The following is a 26,649-nucleotide window of genomic DNA, read 5'->3' as shown; positions in this document are numbered from 1 at the left end:
CTAAATTTCAGAAGAGTATAGGTGGTCTTGCGACTCTTGTTCATTTATTCACATCACTCTTGTTGCACGCTGAAAATCCACCATGCACAGAAGAAGAGAACCTCCGCGTAAGATCAAAGTCAGTGTGACGCCACAGGAGTCCTCCATCTCTCACTTCCTGTATGTACAATCTCTGTGTGTATGTGTGTTTTGAAAAATGTGTCCTTCAGTTTTTTCTTTTGACTCCTTTGAAAAACAGAACGCCAAGCGGGACCTTCCGAGCTGGAGATCTTGTAGTTAGTCGAGATGGGCTGAGAGTCATGTCTCAAGAAGTCGTAAGTATCTGCCCTAGTTTTGATCTGATTAGGGTTAATCAGATGCTTAAACTAAAGGCATCTTGATCTTGGGAAAACCGTTTGTTTTTCACTCCGTAATTACAGATGTGGGATAACAGCCTGCAGTGCCTCAAGTTCAAGATGCCACTTTTACCCTGGAAGATCTGGAGACTGTCAAGGTGTTGGGTAAAGGCAACAGCGGTGTCGTTCAGCTTGCGCGCCATAAGTGGACCGGCCAATTTTTCGCTGTCAAGGTATCATAGCCTATGATTCAACACATTAGCCCATTATTTGGTTCAAGATATTGGTTAATGGTCAATAGCCCTTTCAATCTTTTTTTCTCTTAATGACTATTGAAGGCAATCTATACCTCCAGGATCATGCATTTTTTCGTAAATGGCAATCGCAGGAGTTGATGGATCACTAAATGCATTCATTCCTTCCCAATTATGCCATCCACGTTGCACACTTTAATGCACTTACTTTGAGTCCACAAGTGTTTATAAAATGTCTATGACATGTTCAGCCATTTCCATGAATATCCATGGCATGTCCATGTCATGCCAAGTCCATATATGTCTATGCCCTGCCATGCCCGTGTATGTCTATGGCCTGCCATGTTTATGTAAAAGAATACCTCTCCATCATTTTTTTCCTCTATTGCTAGTTAACTGCATACAAGAAGCCACGACATGTCTATGACTAGACACGCCCATGTATGTCTATGGCCTGCCATGTTTATGTATAAAAATAACTCTGCCTCATGTTTTGCCTCTATTGATAATTTAACTGCATACAAGAAGCCACAACATGACTATGATTAGCCACTCATGTGGTTTAGGGTTTTTAGTCTGTGGCACAAGACACACCCAATGTTGATAGCAGGTTTAAGGTAGTCCGCTCCTCTTTTGCCTCTTTGTTGTGATGCCCCTCGGCCTACTCTTTGGTACTTTAATTACACTTTCGTCGTTTTATGTGGGAGACCGTTCATGTGTGTCTACCTTTCTTTTCAGGGGATTCAAATGAACGGTGAAGAGACTGTTCGTAAGCAGATTGTGCAGGAGTTGAAAATCAATAAAGGTTTGCAGTGCCCATCTGTGGTAGTATTCTTTCATGCATTTTACGACAATGGTGTCATCTCTACAGTGTTGGAATACATGGATGGTGGGTCGCTGGCCGATGTTTTAAAAAATTCTAGGACTATACCGGAACCATGTTTGGCAATTATATGCAGACAGGCAGGTCACAACCTTCTTCATCATTCAAGTCCAAGCTCATGTATTACTATGGCATTGCAATTTCTCATCAAAGTATGGCTTCATTTATCTAGCCAAATTTCTACCATAGTTTTTACATGTTGTGTTAGGTATGCCTTGCAGGTACTGAAGGGATTGATCTACTTGCATAAAGATAGACATGTCATTCACCGGGACATAAAGCCTTCCAACCTTCTAGTGAACCACAAGGGTGAGGTCAAGATTACAGACTTTGGTGTTAGTGCCGTTCTTACAACTTCTATGGGCCAGCGCAACACCTTTGTTGGCACATACAAGTATATGTCGGTAGGTGTATGGGAACAAGTCAGTGGAGTTTAGTACAACAAAGCTACCCATGATGCACAGAACTATTTTCATTCTGTTTTGCTTTGTGCTATGCAGCCAGAGCGGGTCAGTGGAAGCACACATAGTTATGACAGTGATGTCTGGAGCTTAGGCCTGGTCATTTTGGAGTGCGCGTTAGGACACTTTCCATACTTGCCTCCATTGAAGGACGAGGGTTGGCTGAACTTTTATGAGCTTTTGGAGGCCATAGTCGGACAACCCGCTCCATTTGCATCTTGTGATCAATTCTCTCCAGAATTTTGCTCCTTTACTTCAGGGTGGTAAGTGTCTAATCCGTATTATGAAGTGGTGTCCAGGGAGTTTAATTGTATTTCATGAAAAACAGAAGAATATCTCATACGCTATTGCTTATGCCCTAAATTGGCGATTTCGGGCTACCCAACTGTAGAGGGCAGAGTGCCCTGGTTCTTGCCTATGTCCAGCCTTGTAGCTTGCTTGACAGAGCTGTGCTACTTGCCCCTTGGTCTCTTCTGCTGGCTATTTACTTTCCATCATGGGTCTCATTTGTTGCACGGAGAACTGGAGTTGCAAACGGTACAGTGGTTCTAAAAATAACATATAGTTGGCTCATAAGTATCATAATGTAAAAGGACAAATGCAATGGTGTTGGGTTTTATGCTGTGTATGCACCCAGAGGAGTGCTAGTGATCATCAGTAGGTTACTGGGGCACTTTTTACTTCAGTTAGTGGAGGTTTTTTCCCCCAGTTTTAGCTTAGTTCCACTTATAATAGTTTATAAGTGATTTGGTCCACCTGGCACATTTTATGGCCGGACCATGTGAACACAACTTTTAGGTCACATCTTTATGTGGCTATTGTACTTCATTTTTAGTACACTCAATACATGAGCAGTCGTGTTCCTCTCTCTGTCTCTCACGTTTCTTGCTGAAGTACCTTCCAAACCCTAACCCTAACAGCTAAGCTCCTTCATTTGGTATCAGAGCTCCCAGGTTGGCCTGCCCTGCCCTGCCCTGCCCGTACTGCTGCACGTGGCCTGCCCGTACTGTTCCACGTACAGGTAGTCGCCTTCAGCTGCAGCCACGTACAGGTAGTCGCCTTCAGCCGTACACTCCGTACAGGCACCTCTCTTGTTCAGTACTTTACTCCGTACATTAGTCGACCAGCTACTGTTCCGTACACAGCACCGTGCAGGTTCGCTATCAGCTATCGCCTTCAGCTGTTCGTACAACCAGGCGCCTGCTTTGCTCCGTACACAGTCGCCCAGCCCCGTACAGTACCTGCAGGCGACCTACACTCGCCGTCAGCTGCTCGCCCAGCTCCGTACAGTACCTGCTGCGTGTATCTGCCCCGTACAATCGTCGTACAGCCGACATGTTTCGGTACAGCTGTTTTGTACAGCGTGCAGTCGACCTGTACCTGCACTGTACCGTACTCTAGTTCCGTACAGTCTACTGCCGCATGTACCTGCAAAATCACATTTGTGGTAAGCCTTACAAGTTTTGAAATTTGGACATTTTCTCTGTGAAATTTTTTTGGCAAATACAGGCATATTTTTTTGCAAAGAAATCTCTACAGGTTTTTTGTAAGGTTTTGGGTGCAGTAACTTTGGGCATTTTTTTGGCATTTTGGCACTGTGTGAGACATTTTTGTTGCACTACTCAGTCAGTGGTGCATTGTGTTGCACATTCAGAGGATTGAGAGTGCAGGCATATTTGGGTTAGCTGTATTCAGTGGAGTACAGTTGCTTTCAGGGTTGTTGCTATTGGGTTTTTTTGATACACAGGTACAACATTGTGCATTGGCATAATGCCAAATCAACAGCAGAGTGATGTATTTACGTATTTGTCCAAGGAAGACAAGTTGGACGGCATGAACTACTCCTTGTGGAGTTTTATGCTGAGAAATGTGCTCGTGGCAAAAGGTCTTTGGGATTTTGTTAGTGGTGATGAACCACGTCCAGGTCCATTGGCTCCAGAGACTCCTCCCCAAGGGGGGTGCTCGTGGACGAGGACAACAGGTACAGGCACCAGGTCAACCATTGCCTGTTCAAAGAACAAATGCTCAGCAGACATGGGATGCCAGAGATGCACAAGCCTTGTCACTTATTGCATTGTCAGTACAGAGGTCTATTATACCTCATATTCGTTCAGCTGGCTCTTCACGGAATGCATGGGTGACTTTGGAGCAGATGTATGCTGCTCGTAATGAGGCTCGGATCTCGTTTTTGAAAAGAGAGCTGGAAAATCAGAAAATGCATGAAGGAGATGATATGTCTAGCCACTTGAACAAGCTGCAGGATTTGAGAGAGCAACTCATCAATGTGGATGAGATTATTCCTGAGACACAGCTTGTGTCCACCATCTTGAACTCTGCGCCAAGATCTTACTTGGCTTTTCATACCTCTTTGAACCTCAGCATGAGGAATGCTGTTGAATCCCTTAAGTATCAGGAACTTGTTGCTCTCTTGCTACAAGAAGAGCAAATCAGGAAGAACATGAATATGAATACAAGTGCTGAACAAGCATTTACTACAGGTCAAAAAGGGAAAGGCAAATCTCAGCCAAAGAGTTCAAATCAGAATTCAGGTGATGGTGGTTCATCTCAGGATTCCAAGAAAGGTGATGGACAGCCCAAGAAGAAGGGCAAATGCCATTACTGTAAGAAGCCAAGTCACTACATCACAGAGTGTAGGAAGAGGATTGCCAAAGAGAAGGCAAAGGAATCTGGGATGTCTGTAAATTGAGCCTGATTCATTTGTGGATGGACGAGACAATGTGCATTGGAATAAAGCCATGCAGGATGAGCTTGATTCTATTAAAAGGAATCAAACATGGGATTTGGTTGATCTGCCCAAAGGCAAGAAAGCCATTGGTACTAAGTGGGTCTATAAGTTGAAAAGACATGCAGATGGATCCATTGACAGGTACAAAGCCCGTCTAGTTGCAAAGGGCTATGCACAGAAGAAGGGCATTGATTATGAGGAGACATTTGCTCCTACATCCCGTATGTCGACACTTAGGTGTGTCATTGCATTGGCTGCACATCGTGGTTGGGTTGTTCACCAGTTGGACATCAAGACTGCTTTCCTACATGGGGACCTCGAGGAGGAAGTTTATGTATATCAATCCATAGGTTTTGCAGAACATGGTCATGAAGGAAAAGTATGCAGGCTGAAAAAGGCCTTGTATGGTTTGAAACAAGCTCCACGAGCTTGGTATGCAAAAATAGATGCTTTCCTGCTCACTCAAGGCTTTGTGAACAGTCCATCAGAAGCCACTTTGTATGTAAAGAAAGAAGAGAAAGATCTGCTGGTCATCAGTCTTTATGTAGATGATCTTTTGCTCATGGGATCAAATGATGACAAAATTGCAGCTTTTAAAGAGATACTGCAACAGACATTTGACATGTCTGATTTGGGGCGCGTACACTACTATTTGGGCATACAGTTTGTGCAGGATAACAGAGGCATTGGGTTGTTGCAATCTCGGTATGTTGCTAAACTTCTGGAGAAGTTTAAATTTCAGGATTGCAAGCCTATTAGCACTCCTATGGAGCCTGGGATGAAACTGTCACTACAAGATGACAGTATTTTATTTGATGCCACTACATATGCTCAGGCTGTTGGGTGCCTTATTTACTTGTGTACTACACGGCCAGATATTCAGTATGCCGTATCTCAGTTGAGCAGATTCATGCACAGTCCGCGATTGTCACATTGGCAAGCTGTGAAGCGTGTATTTCGGTATTTGCAGGGTACCTTGTCTCTTGGATTGCTTTATCCTGAGGGGGGTGACATGCAGTTATATGCTTACAGCGATTCAGATTGGGCTGGTGATTTTGATACCAGACATTCCACTAGTGGAAATTGTTTCTTTCTTGGCTCTTCATGTATTTCTTGGCTAAGCAAGAAACAGACCACAGTGGCCACTTCGTCTTGTAAGGCAGAGTACAGAGCAGCTTACACTACTACCGTTGAGTGTGTCTGGCTGCGTCGTCTCATGACTGATATGGATATTTCAGTGGAGGAGCCTACACCTATCTATACTGATAGTCAGAGTACCATTGCCATGGCCAGGAATCCTGTGTTTCATGCTTGCACGAAACACATTGAGATTCACTATCATTTTGTTCGGGAGAGACTCCAGGCAGGTGATATCAGTCTGATCTACTGTCCTACAGATGAGAATGTGGCAGACATCTTCACCAAGGCATTACCACGTCCAAAATTCGAAGCATTCAGCACTGCTTTGAATTTGTTTCCTTTTGGTGGATGATGTACAGTGATCACATATCACTCCAGGGGGGTTTGTTGGGTTTTATGCTGTGTATGCACCCAGAGGAGTGCTAGTGATCATCAGTAGGTTACTGGGTGTCATGGCCCTGTGAAAATGGAACAGCACAAGTGTGGGCATGGTGGTTGCTGAGTCAGAATATGGAATGATTCACATGGGGGGTGCCCGGACAGAGTTAATGATGTGTGGACATCCCTAGGTGTGAAGGGGGGAACTAGAACATTAGAATTTTAATGTTTTATTAAAGTTGTCCCTAGGCCTTAGTGGCCCCTAGGGAACTTTAATAATAATTAAAGTGGGGGGCCCTAGGATTATTATGGGGAGGGGGCCACTCCACTTTTGGATTGTGTGCTTCTCTCTCCTCTCTCTCTCTCTCTCTTCTTTTTGGGAAAAAGAATCGTGGAGCATACGTGCCCTTGTGGGGAAGCGTGGAAAAGCAAGAGGAGAAGAGCAAGTCGGCTGCAGGTTTTCTGGTTGCTGTTTTTCTCTGTGCAAACCAGCCGTACAGCCCTGTACGGACAGGCTGCTGCAAGTACGCTCTTCTGGAACTACATGCGCACAGTTGGCTGCGAGTATATCTGCTGTACCAGGCGACTGTCCTCACAGGTGGCTGCTGGTTCAGGTACAGGCCGTACAGCACTGTACGACTGCCGTACAGTGTACGGACAGTTTTGGAGCAGGCAGCGCTGGAACAGCTGTGTTCAAACGGGTACAACTGAGAGCAGGCGCCTCATCTGTTGCAGGCGGCGTAGGCGACTAGCATCCAGACAGCAGGCGGGCTACTACTGGTTACTGCAGGTACAGCACGTACAGTCTTGTACGGACAGGTACAATCAAGTACAGACTGGTACAGTGCTGTTTTTCAGATCTGTACAGTCAAGTACAGCACAGAGTTGGATGCAAGGAGGAGGGTACAGACAAGTACATACACACGTGTGAAGCAGGGTTGTGGAAACAAGTGCTTGCAAGTACAGATTGGTACCGTCACTTCCTCCAGTGCAGATACACGGGCTGATTTTGGTAAGCTCCGCATCTGTTCAACTATCTCTCTTTCTACTGCTTTATGTCTGTTGCAGATTTGAGCTATCTGGCCCCTTGTGAGAGGAGGGGTATGGCAGATTGACAAGGGTGGAGACAGAGGTTGAACAGTACATGTATGTATGAGCTGAGATGTTGAATCATGTGCTTGAGTTATGCCAGATGTATGCTCATGGCTGCCCTGCTTAGTGGTCTTGGCTGATTAGAGGGAGGCACAGTGTGTTGCTTTGAGACACAGATCTGTGTACGTGGATCCTCTGTGCTAAGAGGTATTGTGGGCCGTTAGATTGGACATACAGGTGTAATCTCTTGGCTGATTTTTGGTTGTACTCAGCCTTTCATACTTTTGGAATTGAATAAAGAAATACCGCAAGGGGCGCCAAGCTTTGGGGCCAAGAGGTGTCGCTTTGTTTTCAGATTTGGGCACTCTAGTCCCAATCTTTTCTGTTTTCATATCTAGACTACAAGTGGACGGGTGACTGCTAGTCTACCGCACTGTGGTTTCTATCATTGGCCGGTTTCAAGGTTCCGTTTGCCGAGACCAATCATCAACTTTTTGATGGGGGTGAGCTCGTGGTTGCCTCGAAGAAAGCCGTCGCTGAAAATTCAGCAAACATGTTTGATACAGAGGATGAGTACTTCTATCATGAAGAGAAAGAGCAAGAGACTTCTCCTGAGAGAGATGTATCTGAGGATATTCATGCAGGAGAACAGGCTGCAGATGTTGAGCCTTATGAGGATGTAACACAGCCAGAAGATGTGCTTGGTAAAGAGGATGATGATGCTCGGTTCAAAGATCGTTTGGCTAGTGTAATGGATGTATTTATGCAGCTCACACAGAGTGAGAGATTTGCTGAATTTATGAGATCCCGCATAGAGCCCGAGAAAAAGAATGTTGGGGTAAAGGCATTATGCCCACCCTTATAGTGTGTACAAGTCCATAAGTTATAGTACATAGTACACTTAGTACATTTAATGTACTAAGTGCACTATGTGGACTAGTGCAATATACATGTGTGATAGGGGAGTCACACACTCATATCTTATGAGTTGACTTATCCCCACAACTCTCTCTCTCTCTCTCTCTCCCCCTTGTTCTCTCTGTGTATGTCTCCCACATGAATTAACCTAACCCTAATTCCTGTTTCTCCCACACAACTGGTATCAGAGCCTTCAACTGGAGCACACAGTCGAGCCAGCAATCGTGAAGGCAAGCTTGTAGCGAAGACCAGGCGCAGAGGCTGTGGTGGCAAAATTTGGAACGAGTAAGAAGCTCAGGCTGCCTACTGGGAGCGTTCGTAGAAGGCTGCGTACAAGAACCAGGCAGCGTACCTAGGCGAATGCAGGAGCGTGGAGTTCTAGCGCTGCTGGCCGAGACGGCGAAGGCAGCATAGCGGGCGTCGAGCGAGGAGGCCAGCGCTTTCAGCGCTTTCAACGCTGACACGTGGCTGTGAGTGCGTGAAGGCGAAGTCGTCGGCTGGCTACTTGAGTCGGCGGCAGCTAGGCGAAGGCAGGCGAGCGAAGAAGCGTTGGGCGTCCGTTAGCGAACCGTCGATAGCGATGGCTGCACCTGCCCCTTGGCGTCGAAGCAATCCCGCCGTTCCACGTATCCAACTCCAACGTAGCGTAAGGCACAGCAATCGGGCTATTGAAGGATTAGCGAAGGGATCTCTGTCTCCTCTTACACACATAGCGTAAGGCTACCAAGCGCACAGCAATCGGGCTATTGCAGGATTAGCGAAGGGATCTCTGTCTCTCAGCGCAGCATCAACCTCAACAGCACATTCAACAGAAGCCCGTGCATCAGCTATAGCTGCAGGAGCATCAGCATCAGCATCAATAGCAGCACCAAATTCATCAACCTTTTTTTTTCCTGCAACAAAAAGAAAAATCAGAAATTACAAGGTATTCTGCTTCAATTTTTTTTTGGGATTTGCAATTGAGCAAGTACAGTCATCAATTGAGGAGATACAGGTGCCGAATTGCTCAATTTTTGAGCAAAATTGGCAAAATTGGGTGACATTGGTCACAATCAAGATCAATTTGCAGGAAATTGGATGTCGAAATTTGGGGCATTTGGGCAAAATTGCAGCAAATTGCAGTGCAAATCAAGGGGCTTTTGTGCCGATTTGGTTGATTTGCATGCAGGCAATCGCATTTGATGCTATGGATAATGTGTTGATGCCTTACAAGCACTCAATGTGCCTGTAAATCAAGGGGCTTTCATGTATTTGATGTATATGTGGCCAGGGGGAAGCATCGTGAACACTCTGGATGCCTTCATGTGCGTCAATGTACCATGTATGATCAAAATTGATCTTAAATCAAGGGGCTTTTCAAGTTTGTATGCTTGTTGAGCTTGGCAAAGCAGCAGGCAAGACATTTATGCCTTGAATTCTCAAAAATCAGCTTGCAGTCAAGGGGCTTTTGCCCAATTTCTGTTCGGGACTGTCGTATGCAGTGTACAGGACTGTAAAAGTCTGATTTTCACTCATTTGGACAGCCAGGAGAGCATTTATTGCTATTGTACCTGCTGGTACAGATTTGGCACAGCTTTGTGCAAGTTTTGGCATGGCTGTACACTGTTTTGAGTGACCAAAAGGTTCAATTTCAGTTGCTGTACTTGCCGGTATAGTTTTGGTACATCATTGGTGAGCACTTGGTACTGCTGTACAGTACTTTGGAAGGGCAACAGAGCACATTTAAGGTGCTGTCCAAAATCTGCAGCAACCAGATTTTGGTGATTTCATCACATAAAGTGGGAGAAAAGTTGCATTCTTGCTTCCGCAGTGGGAGATAAAGCTTGGGAGAACAACTGTGAGCACTTTGTGTGCTTTTGGTGCAGTGTTTGCACATTTTGCAGGGAGTCAGGCAGTGACAGGTTGCATATTGCTATGGCAACCACAGGTGAGAGCTCTTCATTGCTTCACATCAAGAAGCTTGAAGGCTCGCATAATTATGATATTTGGCAAACCCAGTGCTACAATGTGTTGCTCCAGAAAAAGCAGCACAAGCCTATCAAAGAAAGGGGTGTGATGCCCGCTTCTCTTACTGCTGAAGAGTGGGAAGATATGGATGAGCTGGCAAGATCTACTATCATGTTGTCTGTGTCAGACTCATTACTTTTCAGCATTCGTGAAGAGAAGACAGCTTGGGGAATGTGGCAGAGATTGCAGGACTTGTATGCCCAACAAAGTGCCTCAAGCAAAGTGTATTGGTTGAAGAAACTCATAGGTCTTCAGATGAAGGAAGGGGCGTCTATGGCAGCCCATCTAAATGAGTTTAATGGTATTGTCAGCCAGGTCATTAATCAAAAATTGGCAATGGACGATGAGTTCAAAGCCACTTTTTTGTTATGCACTTTGCCAGAGAGTTGGGACACTTTCAGGACAGCCACTAGCAATTCGAATGCTATGCTGTCATATGCAGATGTTGAGGGTGCTCTTCTTCAAGAAGAGATGAACAGGAAAAACAACTCTGTTGGAAAGTCCAATGCAATGAATGCACGTGGGAGATCCCAGCAAAGGGAGAAAAGCCAAGAAAGGGGAAGGAGCAAGTCTCGCTCCAAAAAGGATTTGGAATGCCATTATTGTGGCAAGAAGGGACACATTAAAAAGCAATGCTACAAATGGAAAATTGATCAAAAGGAAAAGGGAAAAGGCAAAGACAAAGAGAAAGATGAAGCCAAAGATGTAAAGCCAAAGGGCAAAAGTGGAGTCAAGATTGAAGAAATCAATGTGTCACATGCAGGTGGCAGTGAGGATGAGGTCCTCTTTACGTCTTCACTTGATGCCCATTCACTTCTTACAGGTGGTCATGGTATGCACTCATGGATCATTGATTCAGGTGCCTCCTTTCATGTCACAGGTTGCAGAGACTTGTTTGTCAAGTATACTGTTGGCAATGAAGGAGTGGTTTATTTGGGTGATAACCATGCATGCAAGATTCTTGGCAGAGGTGATGTGAGGCTTGTGTTTTCAGATGGCTCACAGCTTATGCTCCATGATGTCAGGCATGTGCCTGAGATCAAGAAGAATCTACTTTCCACTGGACAGCTTGATGATGCTGATTATGTTACCACATTTGGTCGTGGAAAGTGGAAGATTAGTAAGGGCTCACTGGTTGTTGCCAGAGGCTCTAAGGTGGACACTCTTTATTTCATGCATGCAGGTGTTTGTCACCATGCTAATGTAAATGCAACCGAGCTGCCGGAAATTTCTATGTGGCATAGCCGGTTGGGACACATGAGTGTCAAGGGAATGGAGCAATTGTCTCGTTTGGGTTACTTGCCTTCTCTAAAGTTTTCAAGTTTTCAGTTTTGTGAGCATTGTATATATGGTAGGCAACTACAGTGCCCCCACAAGAAAGCTCTTGGACAGAAAGATGCTCAGTTAGAGCTTGTGCATACAGATGTATGTGAGATGCCTCAGCTTTCTTTGGGAGGGGCAAAATATTTTGTGTCATTTATAGATGATGCCACACGCAAGGTGTGGGTTTATCCTCTTCGTCTGAAGAGTGATACATTCTCAGTGTTTCAGAAGTTTGTTGCTCATGTTGAGAATCAAACTGGCAAAACACTTAAGGCTTTGCGTTCCGACAATGGTGGAGAGTATATGTCCAAACAGTTTCAGGACTTTTGTGATGCTAAAGGCATCAAGAGGGAGCTCTCTACTCCTTATGATCCTCCACAAAACGGGACAGCAGAGAGGATGAACAGGACCATTCAGGAGAAGGTCCGTTCTATGTTGTCACATGCTGCACTACCTCATGGTTTTTGGGCTGAAGCCGTTATGACAGCCGTTCACCTTATAAACAGGTCACCTAACACGAGGCTTGGTGGGAAAGTGCCAGAAGAAGTATGGACAGGGAAGCCTCCGTCATACAAGCACTTGAGAGTGTTTGGTTGCGTTGCGTACAAGCACATACGCAGGGAAATGCGCACCAAACTTGATCCTAAGTCTCACAAATGCATATTCCTAGGATATGGTGACAGAGGTGAAATGGGGTATAGACTTTGGGATCCCGTGAATAGAAAGATTATACGCAGCAATGATGTCATTTTTGATGAAACATGCATGTATAAAGAGCCTGCAAGGCAACAGGAGCCTGGCAGAGTCATCTTTGATGATGATGGACATCATGGACAACAACCAAGGGCTGTAAATTAGCCATTACAGCAGGAAAACCAGCCCTTAAATGGTGCTGAAAATGGTCCAAATGGACAGCCAGAGATGGCAGAAGATATCCCTATGGATATATCACAGTTAGAGGAGATACCGGGCATGATTTTTCAGCCTTATGGCATGGAACAGGAGCCACCAATGGGTGATATGCAGGCTGGACAGCAACCTGCAGATGATGGTCATTGGGTACGGAGGTCCACAAGACCCTCCAGAGCCCCTGACAGGTTTGTTCCAGGGGTTGACTATTTGATGCTTACTGACTGTGGGGAGCCCTCATGTTATAAGGAGGCTTTACAGAGGGCAGACAAAGCTCTATGGGAGCGTGCCATGAAGTCAGAGATGGATTCTCTGCACAAAAATGGAACATGGCAGTTGGTGCATTTGCCTGCAGGCAAGAAGGTTTTGCCATGCAAGTGGGTATACAGGCTCAAAGTCGCACCAGATGCAAAGCCAAGATACAAAGCCAGGTTAGTGGCTAAGGGCTTCAAGCAAGAATATGGTGTGGACTTTGAGGAGATCTTCTCTCCAGTGGTCAAAATGACCACACTTAGAGCTGTGTTAGCTTTGGTTGCACATGATGATCTGGACTTGATTCAGATGGATGTGAAGACTGCTTTTCTTCACGGTGATCTCCATGAGGAGATATATATGCAGCAGCCAGAGTGTTATGCAGTGAGTGGAAAGGAGAAGCTTGTATGCAAGCTGAAAAAGAGTCTTTATGGGCTCAAACAGGCACCAAGAGAATGGTATCATAAATTTGATACATTCATGAAATCCCAGAAATTCAGGAGAAGTGACATAGATCACTGCTTGTACACCAAGAAAGCTTTGGATGGCAGTCTATTGATCCTCATCTTGTATGTTGATGATATGTTGATTGCCGGAAAATCTCGTAAGGAGATGGATACCTTGAAGCAGAGGCTGCATCAAACCTTTGATATGAAGGATTTGGGTGATGCAAATCACATTTTGGGTATGCGGATACTTCGAGACAGAAATCAGCATGTGTTGTATTTGTCTCAGAAAGAATACATGGCAAAGTCTTGCAGAGGTTCAATATGGGCGGGGGGAAGAAGACTAGTACTCCTTTGCCTCCATATGTGAAACTCAGTGCTATGGACAGCCCACAGTCGGATAGTGACAGGGCTGATATGGCCAAGATTCCGTATGCTTCAGCTTGTGGCAGTCTCATGTATGCCATGGTTGCTACTAGGCCGGACATTGCATTTGCAGTGGGAGTGGTTTCTAGATACATGGCCAACCCTGGCAAGAAGCATTGGGAAGCAGTGAAAGGTGTCATGAGATACCTGAAGGGCACACAGGATATGTGCATTTGCTTTGGCAAACAGGATGCATTAGTGCATGGTTACACGGATTCGGATTATGCCGGTCATCCAGATAACCGGAAGTCTACTACCGGTTATGTGTTTACATTCACAGGAGGTGCTGTGTCATGGATATCCAGGATGCAGAAGTGCACAGCCTTATCTACTACAGAGGCCGAGTATATTGCAGCCATAGAGGCTTGCAAGGAGGCATTATGGCTATCTCGGTTAGTGGTTGATTTGGGTTATACAGGGGATATTCCATTGTTGCATTGTGACAGTCAGAGTGCCATCCAGTTGGCAAAGAACCCTGTCTTTCATGCAAAGACGAAGCATGTGGATGTGAAGTATCACTTCATCAGAGAGGTGATAGAGAACAAGCAAATTCAGCTTGTTAAGATTCATACGGATGATAACCCGGCTGATCTGTTGACAAAGAGTTTGCCTCCGGAGCGATTTGCTCATTGCAGACACTTGATGGGCATTGGATGAGGCCAGTTTCAGCCTTGATATGGCCTTGTATATTATCATGTACATGCTGATTTTTCTTTTCCTTCATTTAAGGGCACTTTGCCTTTAAGTGGGAGGTTGTTGGGGTAAAGGCATTATGCCCACCCTTATAGTGTGTACAAGCCCATAAGTTATAGTACATAGTACACTTAGTACATTTAATGTACTAAGTGCACTATGTGTACTAGTGCAATATACATGTGTGATAGGGGAGTCACACACTCATATCTTATGAGTTGACTTATCCCCACAACTCTCTCTCTCTCTCTCTCTCTCTCTCTCTCTCCCTTGTTCTCTCTGTGTATGTCTCCCACATGAATTAACCTAACCCTAATTCCTGTTTCTCCCACACAAAGAAGAAGAAGGTTCGTTCTAAGAATCTTCCACAGGGTCATAGTGGAGCCATTCCACAGGAACCATCTTTTGGTCAGTTTCCGAACATGCAGCATGCTTATGGTGCAAACTCTCAGAGTTCCTTCTATGGACAGCCACCTATTCCTCAGCAGAATATGCATCCAGGTTATTTTGGTGGTGGCTCGGTGTTCCAATCTATGACTGGGGGTTACCCTCAGGGAGGCATGGGTATGCACGGGCCTTTTGGAGCTAATTTTCAGCCTGGTATGGAGGGGAATATGTATGGTGCTATGCAATCCGGTATGCAAGGAAATATGTTTGGGGGCATGCAACCTGGAATGCAAGGGTATGCAGCCAGGTATGCATAATGGAATGTTTGGAAACATGGTTGGAATGTATGGTATGCCTGGTGTGGGAATGGGAAATATTGACCCAATGATGGGCATGAATGTTGGGGGCAGCAATCTTGCGAAACCACTTCCATATGATAATCTAACGCCTATGGGAAAGGCGAAGGATTACAAGGAAGGGGGAGCTGCAGTGAAGTTTGATACATTCAGTGGGGGAACTTGATGAGGTTCTGATTCCAGAGCAGATACTGGCACATAAAGAAAGGAAGGTACGAGGTAAAGTTTCTCGTCGCTATCCTGTGAAGTTCAAGAACTATTCACCGATGGATGCGAAGATGATGGAGGAAGGTGACTTAATAGATTCACCTCAGGTTTTGCAGCTTTATCTCGATGCCTTTGAGTTAGAGCCGACTCTTGTTGTGGCTCATTCAGGTTCAGCAGAGCATGGGTCTGGAGCATTACCTGATGCTCAAGAGGGGGGTAGCACCTCCACTCCCTTGATACAGACAGGCTCAGATGACATCTAGAGGTCGCTTGGTGCAGTTTTTATCTTACCCGAAGGTACTGAGGCTGACAGTACATCTGTTTATGGGACTTCTATGATATATGCGTACTAGTCACATGGGATTTTGTGGATATGTATGGTTCACATTGGTATACAACTTGGACTATTACTACGCCATTGTTTTGCAAGTGAATGATGTTGATACATGTGCATGGCTTAGAGAGATTGGGACGCTGATCTTGCCATATTGTATATTTCACTTTGGATATTTTGCTGTATCACCAGAATGCAATCGAGGACGCTTGTCATTTTTCAAGAGGGGGGTATGTCATGGCCCTGTGAAAATGGAACAGCACAAGTGTGGGCATGGTGGTTGCTGAGTCAGAATATGGAATGATTCACATGGGGGGTGCCCGGACAGAGTTAATGATGTGTGGACATCCCTAGGTGTGAAGGGGGGAACTAGAACATTAGAATTTTAATGTTTTATTAAAGTTACCCCTAGGCCTTAGTGCCCCCTAGGGAACTTTAATAATAATTAAAGTGGGGGGCCCTAGGATTATTATGGGGAGGGGGCCACTCCACTTTTGGATTGTGTGCTTCTCTCTCCTCTCTCTCTCTCTCTTCTTTTTGGGAAAAAGACTCGTGGAGCATACGTGCCCTTGTGGGGAAGCGTGGAAAAGCAAGAGGAGAAGAGCAAGTCGGCTGCAGGTTTTCTGGTTGCTGTTTTTCTCTGTGCAAACCAGCCGTACAGCCCTGTACGGACAGGCTGCTGCAAGTACGCTCTTCTGGAACTACATGCGCACAGTTGGCTGCGAGTATATCTGCTGTACCAGGCGACTATCCTCACAGGTGGCTGCCTGTTCAGGTACAGGCCGTACAGCACTGTACGACTGCCGTACAGTGTACGGACAGTTTTGGAGCAGGCAGCGCTGGACTGTGTTCAGACGGGTACAGCTGAGAGCAGGCGCCTCATCTGTTGCAGGCGGCGCAGGCGACTAGCATCCAGACAGCAGGCGGGCTACTACTGGTTACTGCAGGTACAGCCCGTACAGTCTTGTACGGACAGGTACAATCAAGTACAGACTGGTACAGTGCTGTTTTTCATATCTATACAGTCAAGTACAGCACAGAGTTGGATGCAAGGAGGAGGGTACAGACAAGTACATACACACGTGTGAAGCAGGGTTGTGGAAACAAGTGCCTGCAAATACAGATTGGTACCGTTACTTCCTCCAGTGCAGATACACGGGCTGATTTTGGTAAGCTCCGCATCTGTTCAACTATCTCTCTCTCTACTGCTTTATGTCTGTTGCAGATTTAAGCTATCTGGCCCCTTGTGAGAGGAGGGGTATGGCAGATTGACAAGGGTGGAGATAGAGGTTGAACAGTACATGTATGTATGAGCTGAGATGTTGAATCATGTGCTTGAGTTATGCCAGATGTATGCTCATGGCTGCCCTGCTTAGTGGTCTTGGCTGATCAGAGGGAGGCACAGTGTGTTGCTTTGAGACACAGATCTGTGTACGTGGATCCTTTGTGCTAAGAGGTATTGTGGGCCGTCAGATTGGACATACAAGTGTAATCTCTTGGCTGATTTTTGGTTGTACTCAGCCTTTCATACTTTTGGAATTGAATAAAGAAATACCGCAAGGGGCGCCAAGCTTTGGGGCCAAGAGGTGTCGCTTTGTTTTCAGATTTGGGCACTCTAGTCCCAATCTTTTCTGTTTTCATATCTAGACTACAAGTGGACGGGTGACTGCTAGTCTACCGCACTCTGGTTTCTATCAGAGGCCGGTTTTACTGGGGCACTTTTTACTTCAGTTAGTGGAGGTTTTTTCCCCCACTTTTAGCTTAGTTCCACTTATAATAGTTTATAATTGATTTGGTCCACCTGGCACATTTTATGGCCGGACCATGTGAACACAACTTTTAGGTCACATCTTTATGTGGCTATTATACTTCATTTTTAGTACAGTCAATACATGAGCAGTTGTGTTCCTCTCTTTGTCTCTCACGTTTCTTGCTGAAGTACCTTCCAAACCCTAACCCTAACAGCTAAGCTCCTTCAAATGGCACTTCATGTAATTGTATGAAATGTGATGTAGGCATATAAGGGCAAGAGAGAGATGGTAGTTTGATGGAGTTTCACATTGTATCCCATGTAGCGTACATTTTAGCACATTGTAATTAATACAATACTTGTTATGCAATCTGTCTATGTGGACCTCCGAGCATTAAGTGTATAATTTACTCGCTAGTAATGTCTGAAAGTAACGAGGTGTAGTGCTCTAGAATACTCACTCTAGAGGGTAGCCACAAGCTGCGTGGAATTAGGGTTTCAAGAGATTAGGGTGGAAGGAAGTAACGATGGAGATTAACGCAAGAGAATGAGCAAGAGAGATGAACACAAGTGATTAGCATAAAGCAAGAGCGCCAATCTTCATTAGTTGATGAGCCTTATATAGGCCCCAAAAATTACATCAAAGTGAGTATCAAAAAGGTTCCTCAAAGTGAGCATCATCACCCCCAAATTCTCTCCTTAAATTGAACCTTTGAACCTTTGCACACTCAAATGTTAATGGATGATTATTTGCAATTTCTAATACTCCCCCTCAAATGATTAGCCATCACTTTAAGAGGAATGTGTGGAATTGTTACCAAACACTAGTTTCACCACGTATGTATGGATTTTTACTCTCCTAAGGTTTCACAACCATTCTTCTTGGCTTATTTGGATTAACCTAGCAATCTTAGGCTTAGGTTTCACAAAAATGACCATATTGAGGAATTACAAAATGAGTAGGGATATTATGTGAGTGGCTTTGGTTTAAGAAAGCCTTTTAGAAGGCACAATCGTACTTTGGACAAGGTTGGCCTCTTTTTTTTTTTGGGAGGGGGGTTTCGAGAAAAAGATCCTTCTATTAGTTATTGATAAAACAACCAAAATGGCTAAGTACAAATCTTTCTTTCCAAAGGGAAACGCGAGTCAAGATGAACAAAGGGGAGGATGCACTTCTTCTCTTATTGGTTGCTCTAGGAGGAGAAGGCTATCTCATACAATGGGGGGAGGAAGAAATAACCACATAGATGGTCTTTAATGCCAAGTGGGCTCACCACCAATGTCTGTAAGAAAGGGATTGTGCCGCTAGATCATGAGGACAGGCTCACGCTGCTTCGTCATGTGATTGGAGCCGCCCTGAAGTTGCCCCGATTGACCTCTGAGGGTATGAATAATATCGAGCCAAATGCTCCAGATAGACTCTGCTGGCGAGGTGAGGGTGCCTTTGATGGCTTCGCTGCATCGAGCTCTCCATATACAATACTATTGTAAATCTCCCATCTCTGGCAAGAACCTGGGGTCCAATGACCAGTAGGTGGAGCTGGAACTGGCACAATGGAAATACAAAGGTGACAGACCTGAAGGGCTAGTCCCCCTCCTTCCTTCTTATATTGCATCATGATCACGACCTCAGTGGCCCAAGCAACAGTGCCCCATGTAACAATATGTGTAGGAGCCTGATCCGTAGAGAAAATGCGTTGGATCCTTTGCCAGACTTGATGGGCCTTTGGGCAATCCCAAAGACAGTGACGTTGAGACTCCTGGGAATGGCCGCACGTTTGATATAATCCTGCTCTGCCCCCAATGGCCAAGCTTCTGTGTGCCAACTGCCACATGAAAAGGGTGATCTCCCATGGTCGAAAGCTGTTCCAAAGCCGCTTCTAGAAATTTGTGAGAAAATGCAGCTAGAGGTCCTGGGACTGCCAATGTGCTTCCTGCTGCTGGAGTGCCCTCCACCTCAGACATCTGAAGCATGAGGCCCAGTCGTGCAGTGTAGGCAAAGAAGGGGGTACTAGGCAATTCCTCTTTGTCCTCTAGATCCTGCCATGTCCCCCTCCCCCCCCCGCCCCCCTCTCGTCCCACTGGAGACCCGTAATAGGCCATCCATAGTTGCCATAGTCTCTTTGGCCACCTTGGTCGGTGGAGGGTTGATGTGCCACTCATGTGCGTAAAAACCAATCATCCCCACCATCTGCAAGGTGCATCCCCTTAGGCCCTCTAGGGGGGGTCTTTGATCTCTCCAGTCTGCCATGAAGCCTAATAGAGAAGATGAGTAAAGCGGAGTACTTGTGCGTGCCATGAATTGCCAAGGGTATACCATGCCTGGAGAACACTCCTAGCCACTACTACCGAGGACGAACCGGGCCAGAGGGATGGAAGAGTTGATGTCGAGGCTAAGCCGGTCTCTGCCCTGGATCCCAATAAGGCCTCTCTCCTGAGCCTTGGGGGGTAGGTTTGTGAATGCAAGCCAATCTCACTAGGCACGCTTATAAAAGTCTTGGCTCAAGGCATGCCAAGCAAGGTTTGCCTTACAAGGCTATGTGGTAGTTAGGCCAGCTAGTTTTATAGGTGGGCCTGAGCGACTAGGCCAGCGAAGACAGGGTGGCCTAGTTGGCCAAGCGTGCATGGTCAGTCCAATGAGACCAACATGCAACTCACACATCTGGTGCTTGTGTTAGCAACGGATCGCCGTCAACGCCACACATTTGTTAGAATTTGTGCATCTCACTATTGTGTGGGACCAGACCTTTTTATTGGGCACATATGTGTTTTTACATTTATGCAGGTCGTGGGGTTATTTGGTGTTGTTGGCCAGCTCCATAGGGGCAGTCGGCCAGCTTCACTCCTTCCTATATAAAGGGCTCTTCCCTTCTCACTTGTTATCCAATTCATTCATTCACAAGCACTTGTTTTCTACACCATTTGTTGGCTGGTATTGCCATTGTAAAAGCCTCTTGCTACATAATATGATGTTCATTGTCTGATGTCTCTCTTTGTGCCTCTCTTCCTCTCTCCTATGTTTTGCTCTCTGCATTGTGCAACTTTATCACAGCATCAGATGACTAGGTCCCTGCTTGTAACATGTGGAAGCTCGGTGGAAGAATTGGTAACTTCAATGTTGAGAATTCAGCAATCGTACGTGAAGAAGATAATGCACAGCACAGAAGATGTAGAGAGAGAGAGAGAGAGAGAGAGAGAGAGAGAGTGTAGTATTTGGTCCCGAATACCTTTTGTAGGGCCCCACCACGAATGGTGCATTTGCTTTATTAGAATTATGTAAATCTGAAATAAAGATTGGTTCTTGACCTGCACTTCTTCACCTTGGTTGAGCACTTCCCCTTGGCTAACTTGGCCTCGGCTGGCGCAAACAGGGTTCGGTCTCTTTTATTCTCCATGACTTGGACAAATTGGCAATAAATGCCATCGTGTTCACACCATGTTGGAAGCTTGGCCACCTTGCGTAGATTGCATGGGTAATCCCCATGCTTTGCCGGCTGGCTAGGCAAGGCCCTTGGGGCCAGTCGGCTGCTTGGCTAGGCTCCTTGGGCGGGCCGACAGCCTACCCAGCCCCTCCATCTGTTGGTGGGCAAGTCTTGGGGCCTTCTTGGCCCCTTGGGGTGGCACAGGGCTTGCCCCATGCCCAATGCAAGAGCATAATTGCCCATAATATGTCCCAACCATTGGTGCATGTCCTGGGCACCTATAGGGCTGCCAAATTGGCTCCAAATTGCCCATAAACTTCCTCTAACTTTGCCTTCTAGGTGGCTGCAAGAAATAAGCATGTCCATGTCACCCCTCAAAAGAGTGTGCATGTGACATTCCCTCCTACGTAACTTGGAGCAGGGGTGCACATGATGTGCCTTTGCTCCTCTTTGGTACGGGTCCTCCAGAATGGTTGAACTTTGGTGCTGTGGGCATTATCTTCAAAACTAATGCAGGGAGCACAATTGCCAAAATTGCTTCCTTCTTGGAAGTCTTTGCCATTGTCTCCTCGGAAGTTGTGGGCATTGGAACTGGTCCCTCTTCCTCCGGATGTTCTGTTGGCATGGTAGATTCCATGGAAACTTTGGAAACACTCCTCCTCCTCAACACATCTGTTGAGAAACGTTGGATATGTTGAAACCTCCTCCTCCTCCTCATTGGATTCACCTTGGGATGTGGTACTTTCGTTGACTCTTTTGCCACTAACATCGGCACCTATTCAAGATCTTCCATTGGTCTACACTCCTTACTTGAGGAAACTATTTCTTGATCCACTTCGAGTTTTGGAAGCTCTATGGTATCCTTGGAAAATTCCTCCTGTTGAGTTTGAACCTCTTGTGAATCCTTTTTTGTTGTGCCTTTGTCCATGGTTTGTGCGGTTGTCAACTTGGAAACTGGCAATGTCTTCACCTTGGGACCATCCTTTGGAGTCTTCTCCTTTCTTGGGAACTTTGTCTTTGATGCCACTTCCTCTCTTGAGAGTTGTACGGCATGCTCTTGCATTCCCTCTACTTGGGCTTCCTCCATGGGTGGACTCACCATTGTACTCGCTGCCCTTCTTGCTTGAATCTCTTGTTGGTATGCTACCAACCTTTCCTTGCAATTCTGCAACATAATATCCATTATGATTCCTTGCTTCTGCATTTCTTGCATCCAAGAAATTTGAGCCTTGTGTAACCGTACCCCAGACTCCAGATACTTCATGCTGACTTCGTGGAGTAAGTCTTGGGGATAATCCATGAAGAGTTGCTTGGTGTTTTTTCTGCAGAAATCAGCCCACAAACCCTAATCTAGGCTTCTACATGCATCCTAGACTCCTTAGAACCATACTAGGCTGAAACCTAGACTTTCTAGTACTAGACTATGCTGAATTTGAGCAAAAAACTGATGCAAAAGGCTGATTTGATGCAAAAATGCAAACCCCAAATCAGCACGCACAACTCCTACCTAGGATTGACCTAGATACTTTGACACCAATGTAGCATGACTACTATGCGGAAGCGTGCTTAATGATGATTAACGCAAAGCAATAAAGATTAATGCTAATCACATGCTCATGACATAGAGAAGTAGAGAGAGAAGGAGAAGAGAGAGACTCTTTACCTAACATACTCCTACTATATATTACTGGATGAATGAGTAATTACAATGATTGTCATAGATCCAATGTAGATCTAGACTATGAATGCTATGAATGAACTTATGCTTATTGTCCTCCATTGTCCGTTAATGGAAAATGCTGATTTGGAGATGTACTTGGCTGATCCAAATTGGTAGGCTGCATGCCCTTGGACTTTGGTTCTACAATCTTTGTCTTTGAATGAATAGAAATGACCATGACTTGCCTTTATATAGGGATTTGATAGCAAGTCGTAATCAGGTCGGCCAACCACTTTTATTCCACAAAAAGTCATCAAAAATGTCATAAAATGTGTTCATATTGTGTCCATAATATGTCCCAACCATTGGTGCTTGTCTTGGGCACCTATAGGGTTGCCAAATTGGCTCCTTCTGATTTCTCGTTTAGTCTACAAGTGGCTTATGGGAGGAAAGTTCGGGATTCTTGGCTCACACTTAATGGTCACTAGTGCTTTGGACACATTCCGGATAATCTGAAAGTGTGCTTGTCCCAATCGATATTTGGCTGGAACTTGTGAAACCACCGAATTTCAAGAATTATGTCTGCCGCTCCTACAAGAGGGGCAACCATAAAATCTCGCATAAACTGTCCTAAATCATTAATTTAGCACCTAGAGCGTCAAACATGATTCTCGTCGTCATTGCTGTGCTAAATCCGTCAACTTTCTTGTTTATTGGAGTCGGGACAAAACGGGCTCGCCAAGTGGCATGTTCCGTGACCACATCCTCTATGTTGCCCTGCTCTCATAGCAACAAAAAAACTTGTTTCTGGCTTTCGAAACCTCGAAACTTCGAAACGGTTTTTAAAAACCTCAAAACCTCTCTAGTACAGGAAGTTTTGTCCAAATTTCAGGTTTTGTTTTTTTTTCCTCCCTTGATTTTTCTGGGATTTTTTTATTTTGTTTATAACAGGGTATTGCCATGAAGAGGATTTCCTTGGAAGTACAGATGCGGGTTATGAATCCCGCAAAGTCATCGACGATGCGGGAGCACATTAACAAGTTGCAGGCTCTTTAGCAGGAAGTTAGACAGTGGTGCTTCTAGGTACACGACTCCTTCCCGTTCGGCTTTACAGGATCTCTGCAGGTATTTTGGTCACATTCTTACTGGGGATACATCCACTATCCGAGTTCACAGTGAGGGCAGGCTGGAGATAGTTCCCGATAGTAGAGGGGGGAAGCTTTCCTCCCAGGTGTTGTATGTTCTGCACTTGGTTTTCATCTGTTGTTAGTGCATCAGGTTTGCAAGACTGGCGTATGGGTGGAGTTTGATGAGCATTTTGTTGCTCTTCGGGACAAGGCAACATACCATGTAGTTTGGGAAGGCGGAGTGGAGAATGGAGTTTCCAAACTTTCAGCACTCTCTCTCCTAGGTCCTCAGTTTAGTGGAGAATGGAGTTTACAAACTTTCAGCACTCTCTCTCCCAGGTCCTTAGTTTAGTGATAAGTGGCAGTCTGGTAATGGCCACTTAAGTGCGGATACGTTGTAAGTGCATGCTTTCCCGGCCCAGATGGTGGATGGCTTGCCAGATGATGGCAGCAGTTGGCAGGAACTTTCTAGTACAGATGTTGGTAGTTCTTGTGTTCGTTAGTCAGAGGAAACTTTACAGGTAACCTATGCTCTGATGTCTCGTAGTTTTCGGGACAAAGAAACTCCTGTCGATGAGGAAGTTCTTTCCATCGGGACCTCTTGGAAAGCCAGGCAGGTAGCAGTTGATTACTTGCAGAAGGAGGTGGATATTGCACATTCTCCAGGCTTAGTGGTTCCGGATTCAGAGGGGGTGGTCTACAGGTTTCCGAAGGCCTTGAGTGATCTTCAGTAGGTTTCCAGGACTTGGCATCCCACCGTAACAGGTGTTGATCCTTGTGAGCAGTATAACGCCTCCTTGACTCGGAAGCAGAATGGTTCATTGATCTGGTTGTTGGATACCAGATTGGCCGGGAGCTTTCTGATGATGCTGTTGAGCTCATGTTTGCAGAGGACTCTTTGGGAGGCAGGATCTTGTATCTTGTGGTTTTTGCAGCATGCGAAGGATCTTGGACTCTTTTACACAGGAGGGGGATTGATGGATGGAGTCAGACTCCACGGTTGGAGTGACTCAGGTTGGGGAGGAGAGCCAGATACGAGGACCTTGACATCAGGCTACAGATTTTCCCTTGGCTCAGGAGCAGTTATATGGAGCAGTAAGAGGCAGCCATCTATTGCCTTGTCATCGACAGAGGCAGAGTACCGTGCTGCTTGTGGTGCTTCTTGCGAGGTGGTGAGTTTGCAGAGGTTACTTGGCAGGACTAGGTTTCCACTGGTGGAACCCATGGTCATCCAGAGGCATTTTGTTTGTGAAAAGATCGTTGTTGATGACATCTTGCTAGAGTTCTATTCGACATAGGATAGTGCGGTGGACCTCTTCACGAAGTCTACCTCAGGCTATGCTCCGGTGGCACTTCAGCTCCCTGGGGTTGGTTCCACATCCAGGAGCTGAGAGGGCGTGTTAGTAGTCATCTCCTGTCTGTATATTTACATCAGGGCCTCTGTTGTGGGTGTGCCCGCCCGGATTAGGTGTTTTCTCATTTTTCCCCGCGCTCCATATTTTTGCCTATTTTTTCCCTATTTTTTTCTGCTGTGGTAGGCTTTCCTGTGCATGTCGGCTACCTCTGTATGCTGGCCGACTGTGCAGGACTGCGCGCTCTGACACTGGCCGACTGCTCCCTGCTTCTCTCTGCTGCTGGCCGACGTCACACGTGTGATGGCCGACTGTCTGAAGCTGGCCGACTGGAGATGTAGCAATCGGGTGTCTTTATGGCTGCTGTCGGCTGCCTTTTGTGCTGGCCGACTTGCTGATGGGGCCATATAAAATGGTCCCATGGCCCCCCACATCTTGTATTCAGTATTCGGGATTTTCTTGTGTATATATAGCAGAGTTACACGCCTCTCTCTCTCCTTCTCTATTGCTGTATTTTTTCTGCAGTGCACTTGCTCTTGTGTTCTCAGATTTTGTCTTCTCTCCGCTGCATATTCTGACACATTCCCCTACCGTGGTGAGTGGTTCATGGTGAAGCCATGGGTTAAAATATCTTTTTCCTTGGTCCATACAATCCCAGTATTTATAACGCACTGCTTACTACTGATCACTCAAGGTGGTGCATCCTCTTCCTCAGCATATGCAGTCCTTTATTCATAGCCATGTTTCATACGACTTCAGGGAGCTGTGATGGGCTTGGAGTAGTCTGCCCTGTCCACTATGGTGTGAACACACTGAGCGCGGCTACATTGAGGTAGAAAATACACAGGTGAAAGCTTTGTTACCTAGTAAGCATGTTTCTTAAACTCACACAATACAGAAACAAGAGGTGACTTCTTTTATGGAGCACCTAGCAGTGAAGTCCGGAGGTTAAAGCTTATTGCAGGAGTGCAGCAAATGGTCTGCCATAGTTTTGGGGCTCTATACGGTTCCTCTTTTTCTGTATGCTTGCTTGGTGTTTCACTTGTTTGTGTACCAACATAGCTGTTCTCATAGGTCATCTGATTTTTTGGTGATGGTCCTAACTTATGGAGCTTTTCCTTGCTACAGTTTACAAAAGGAGCCAAGGTACAGGCTTTCTGCTGTAGAACTACTGGTCTCTCTCTCTCTCTCTCTCTCTCTCTCTCTCTCTCGCGCGCGCGCGCACACGCACATGCACACGACGCACACTTTCGCATGCACGCACACGCACATAATTATTTGTGGCAACTGGCTCAAATGACTGCATCGTAAGGGAGGACTATAAGATCTGCACTTAAATTTTTTCCATTTAAATTAGTTGTTTTGTGGTGCTATTACGTTTGTAAATAGGCTTTTGCTGTTTGTGTTAAGAATTGAACAAACAAGGTGCTGAACAGTTTTTCTTTCATTTTGGCACCAGGAACACCCGTTCATCAAGAAGTATGAGAGTCAAGGTATCAACCTTCTTGCAGGTTTTGTCAAGGACTGGCTTCCTATTGAATGAAATGTTTCATACTAATGCAAGCTTCAGGTTGTCTTTGCAAGTGCAATATAACTTTTTGGAGCAACTCAAAATTTCTGGCACATTGTTGCATGTCTTTTATGTTGGCCTCTGTAGGCTTTATATATATGTATATATATATTGATGTCACGAGCTCAACACTCTTCATTTATCTACTATGATAATTCTGGTAAAATCTCTGGGCTTGATCTATTTTTTACATTGTTCAACATCTTGAATTTTCTTGTGAA

The 26,649-nt window shown here is 45.6% G+C and overlaps 1 protein-coding gene across 3 annotated transcripts; it reads left to right on the top strand.

Moving 5' to 3' along the window:
• On the top strand, positions 1-26,594 carry LOC147638360 (mitogen-activated protein kinase kinase 1-like). Of its 3 annotated transcripts, XM_086798284.1 has the most exons (8): positions 1-159; positions 239-314; positions 434-568; positions 1,328-1,552; positions 1,694-1,876; positions 1,973-2,196; positions 25,987-26,032; positions 26,318-26,594. In XM_086798284.1, exons 1-8 carry the CDS (start codon positions 83-85, stop codon positions 26,399-26,401), a joined length of 1,050 nt encoding a protein of 349 aa, XP_086654410.1. In that variant the 5' UTR covers positions 1-82; the 3' UTR covers positions 26,402-26,594. The 3 variants fall into 3 exon arrangements, with proteins under 3 accessions (XP_086654410.1, XP_086654409.1, XP_086654412.1); XM_086798283.1 differs by lacking the exon at positions 25,987-26,032; XM_086798286.1 differs by lacking the exon at positions 25,987-26,032 and having other exon boundaries at positions 47-159; positions 420-568.
• Positions 26,595-26,649: the final 55 nt, after the last annotated feature.

This window comes from Cibotium barometz, chromosome 5 (genome assembly GCF_041138505.1).
Source record: "Cibotium barometz isolate CiBa-2024 chromosome 5, ASM4113850v1, whole genome shotgun sequence".
Classification (NCBI taxonomy): domain Eukaryota; kingdom Viridiplantae; phylum Streptophyta; class Polypodiopsida; order Cyatheales; family Cibotiaceae; genus Cibotium; species Cibotium barometz.
Note: the sequence above shows the minus strand (reverse complement) of the source record. Positions and strands in the feature narration are given on the sequence as shown.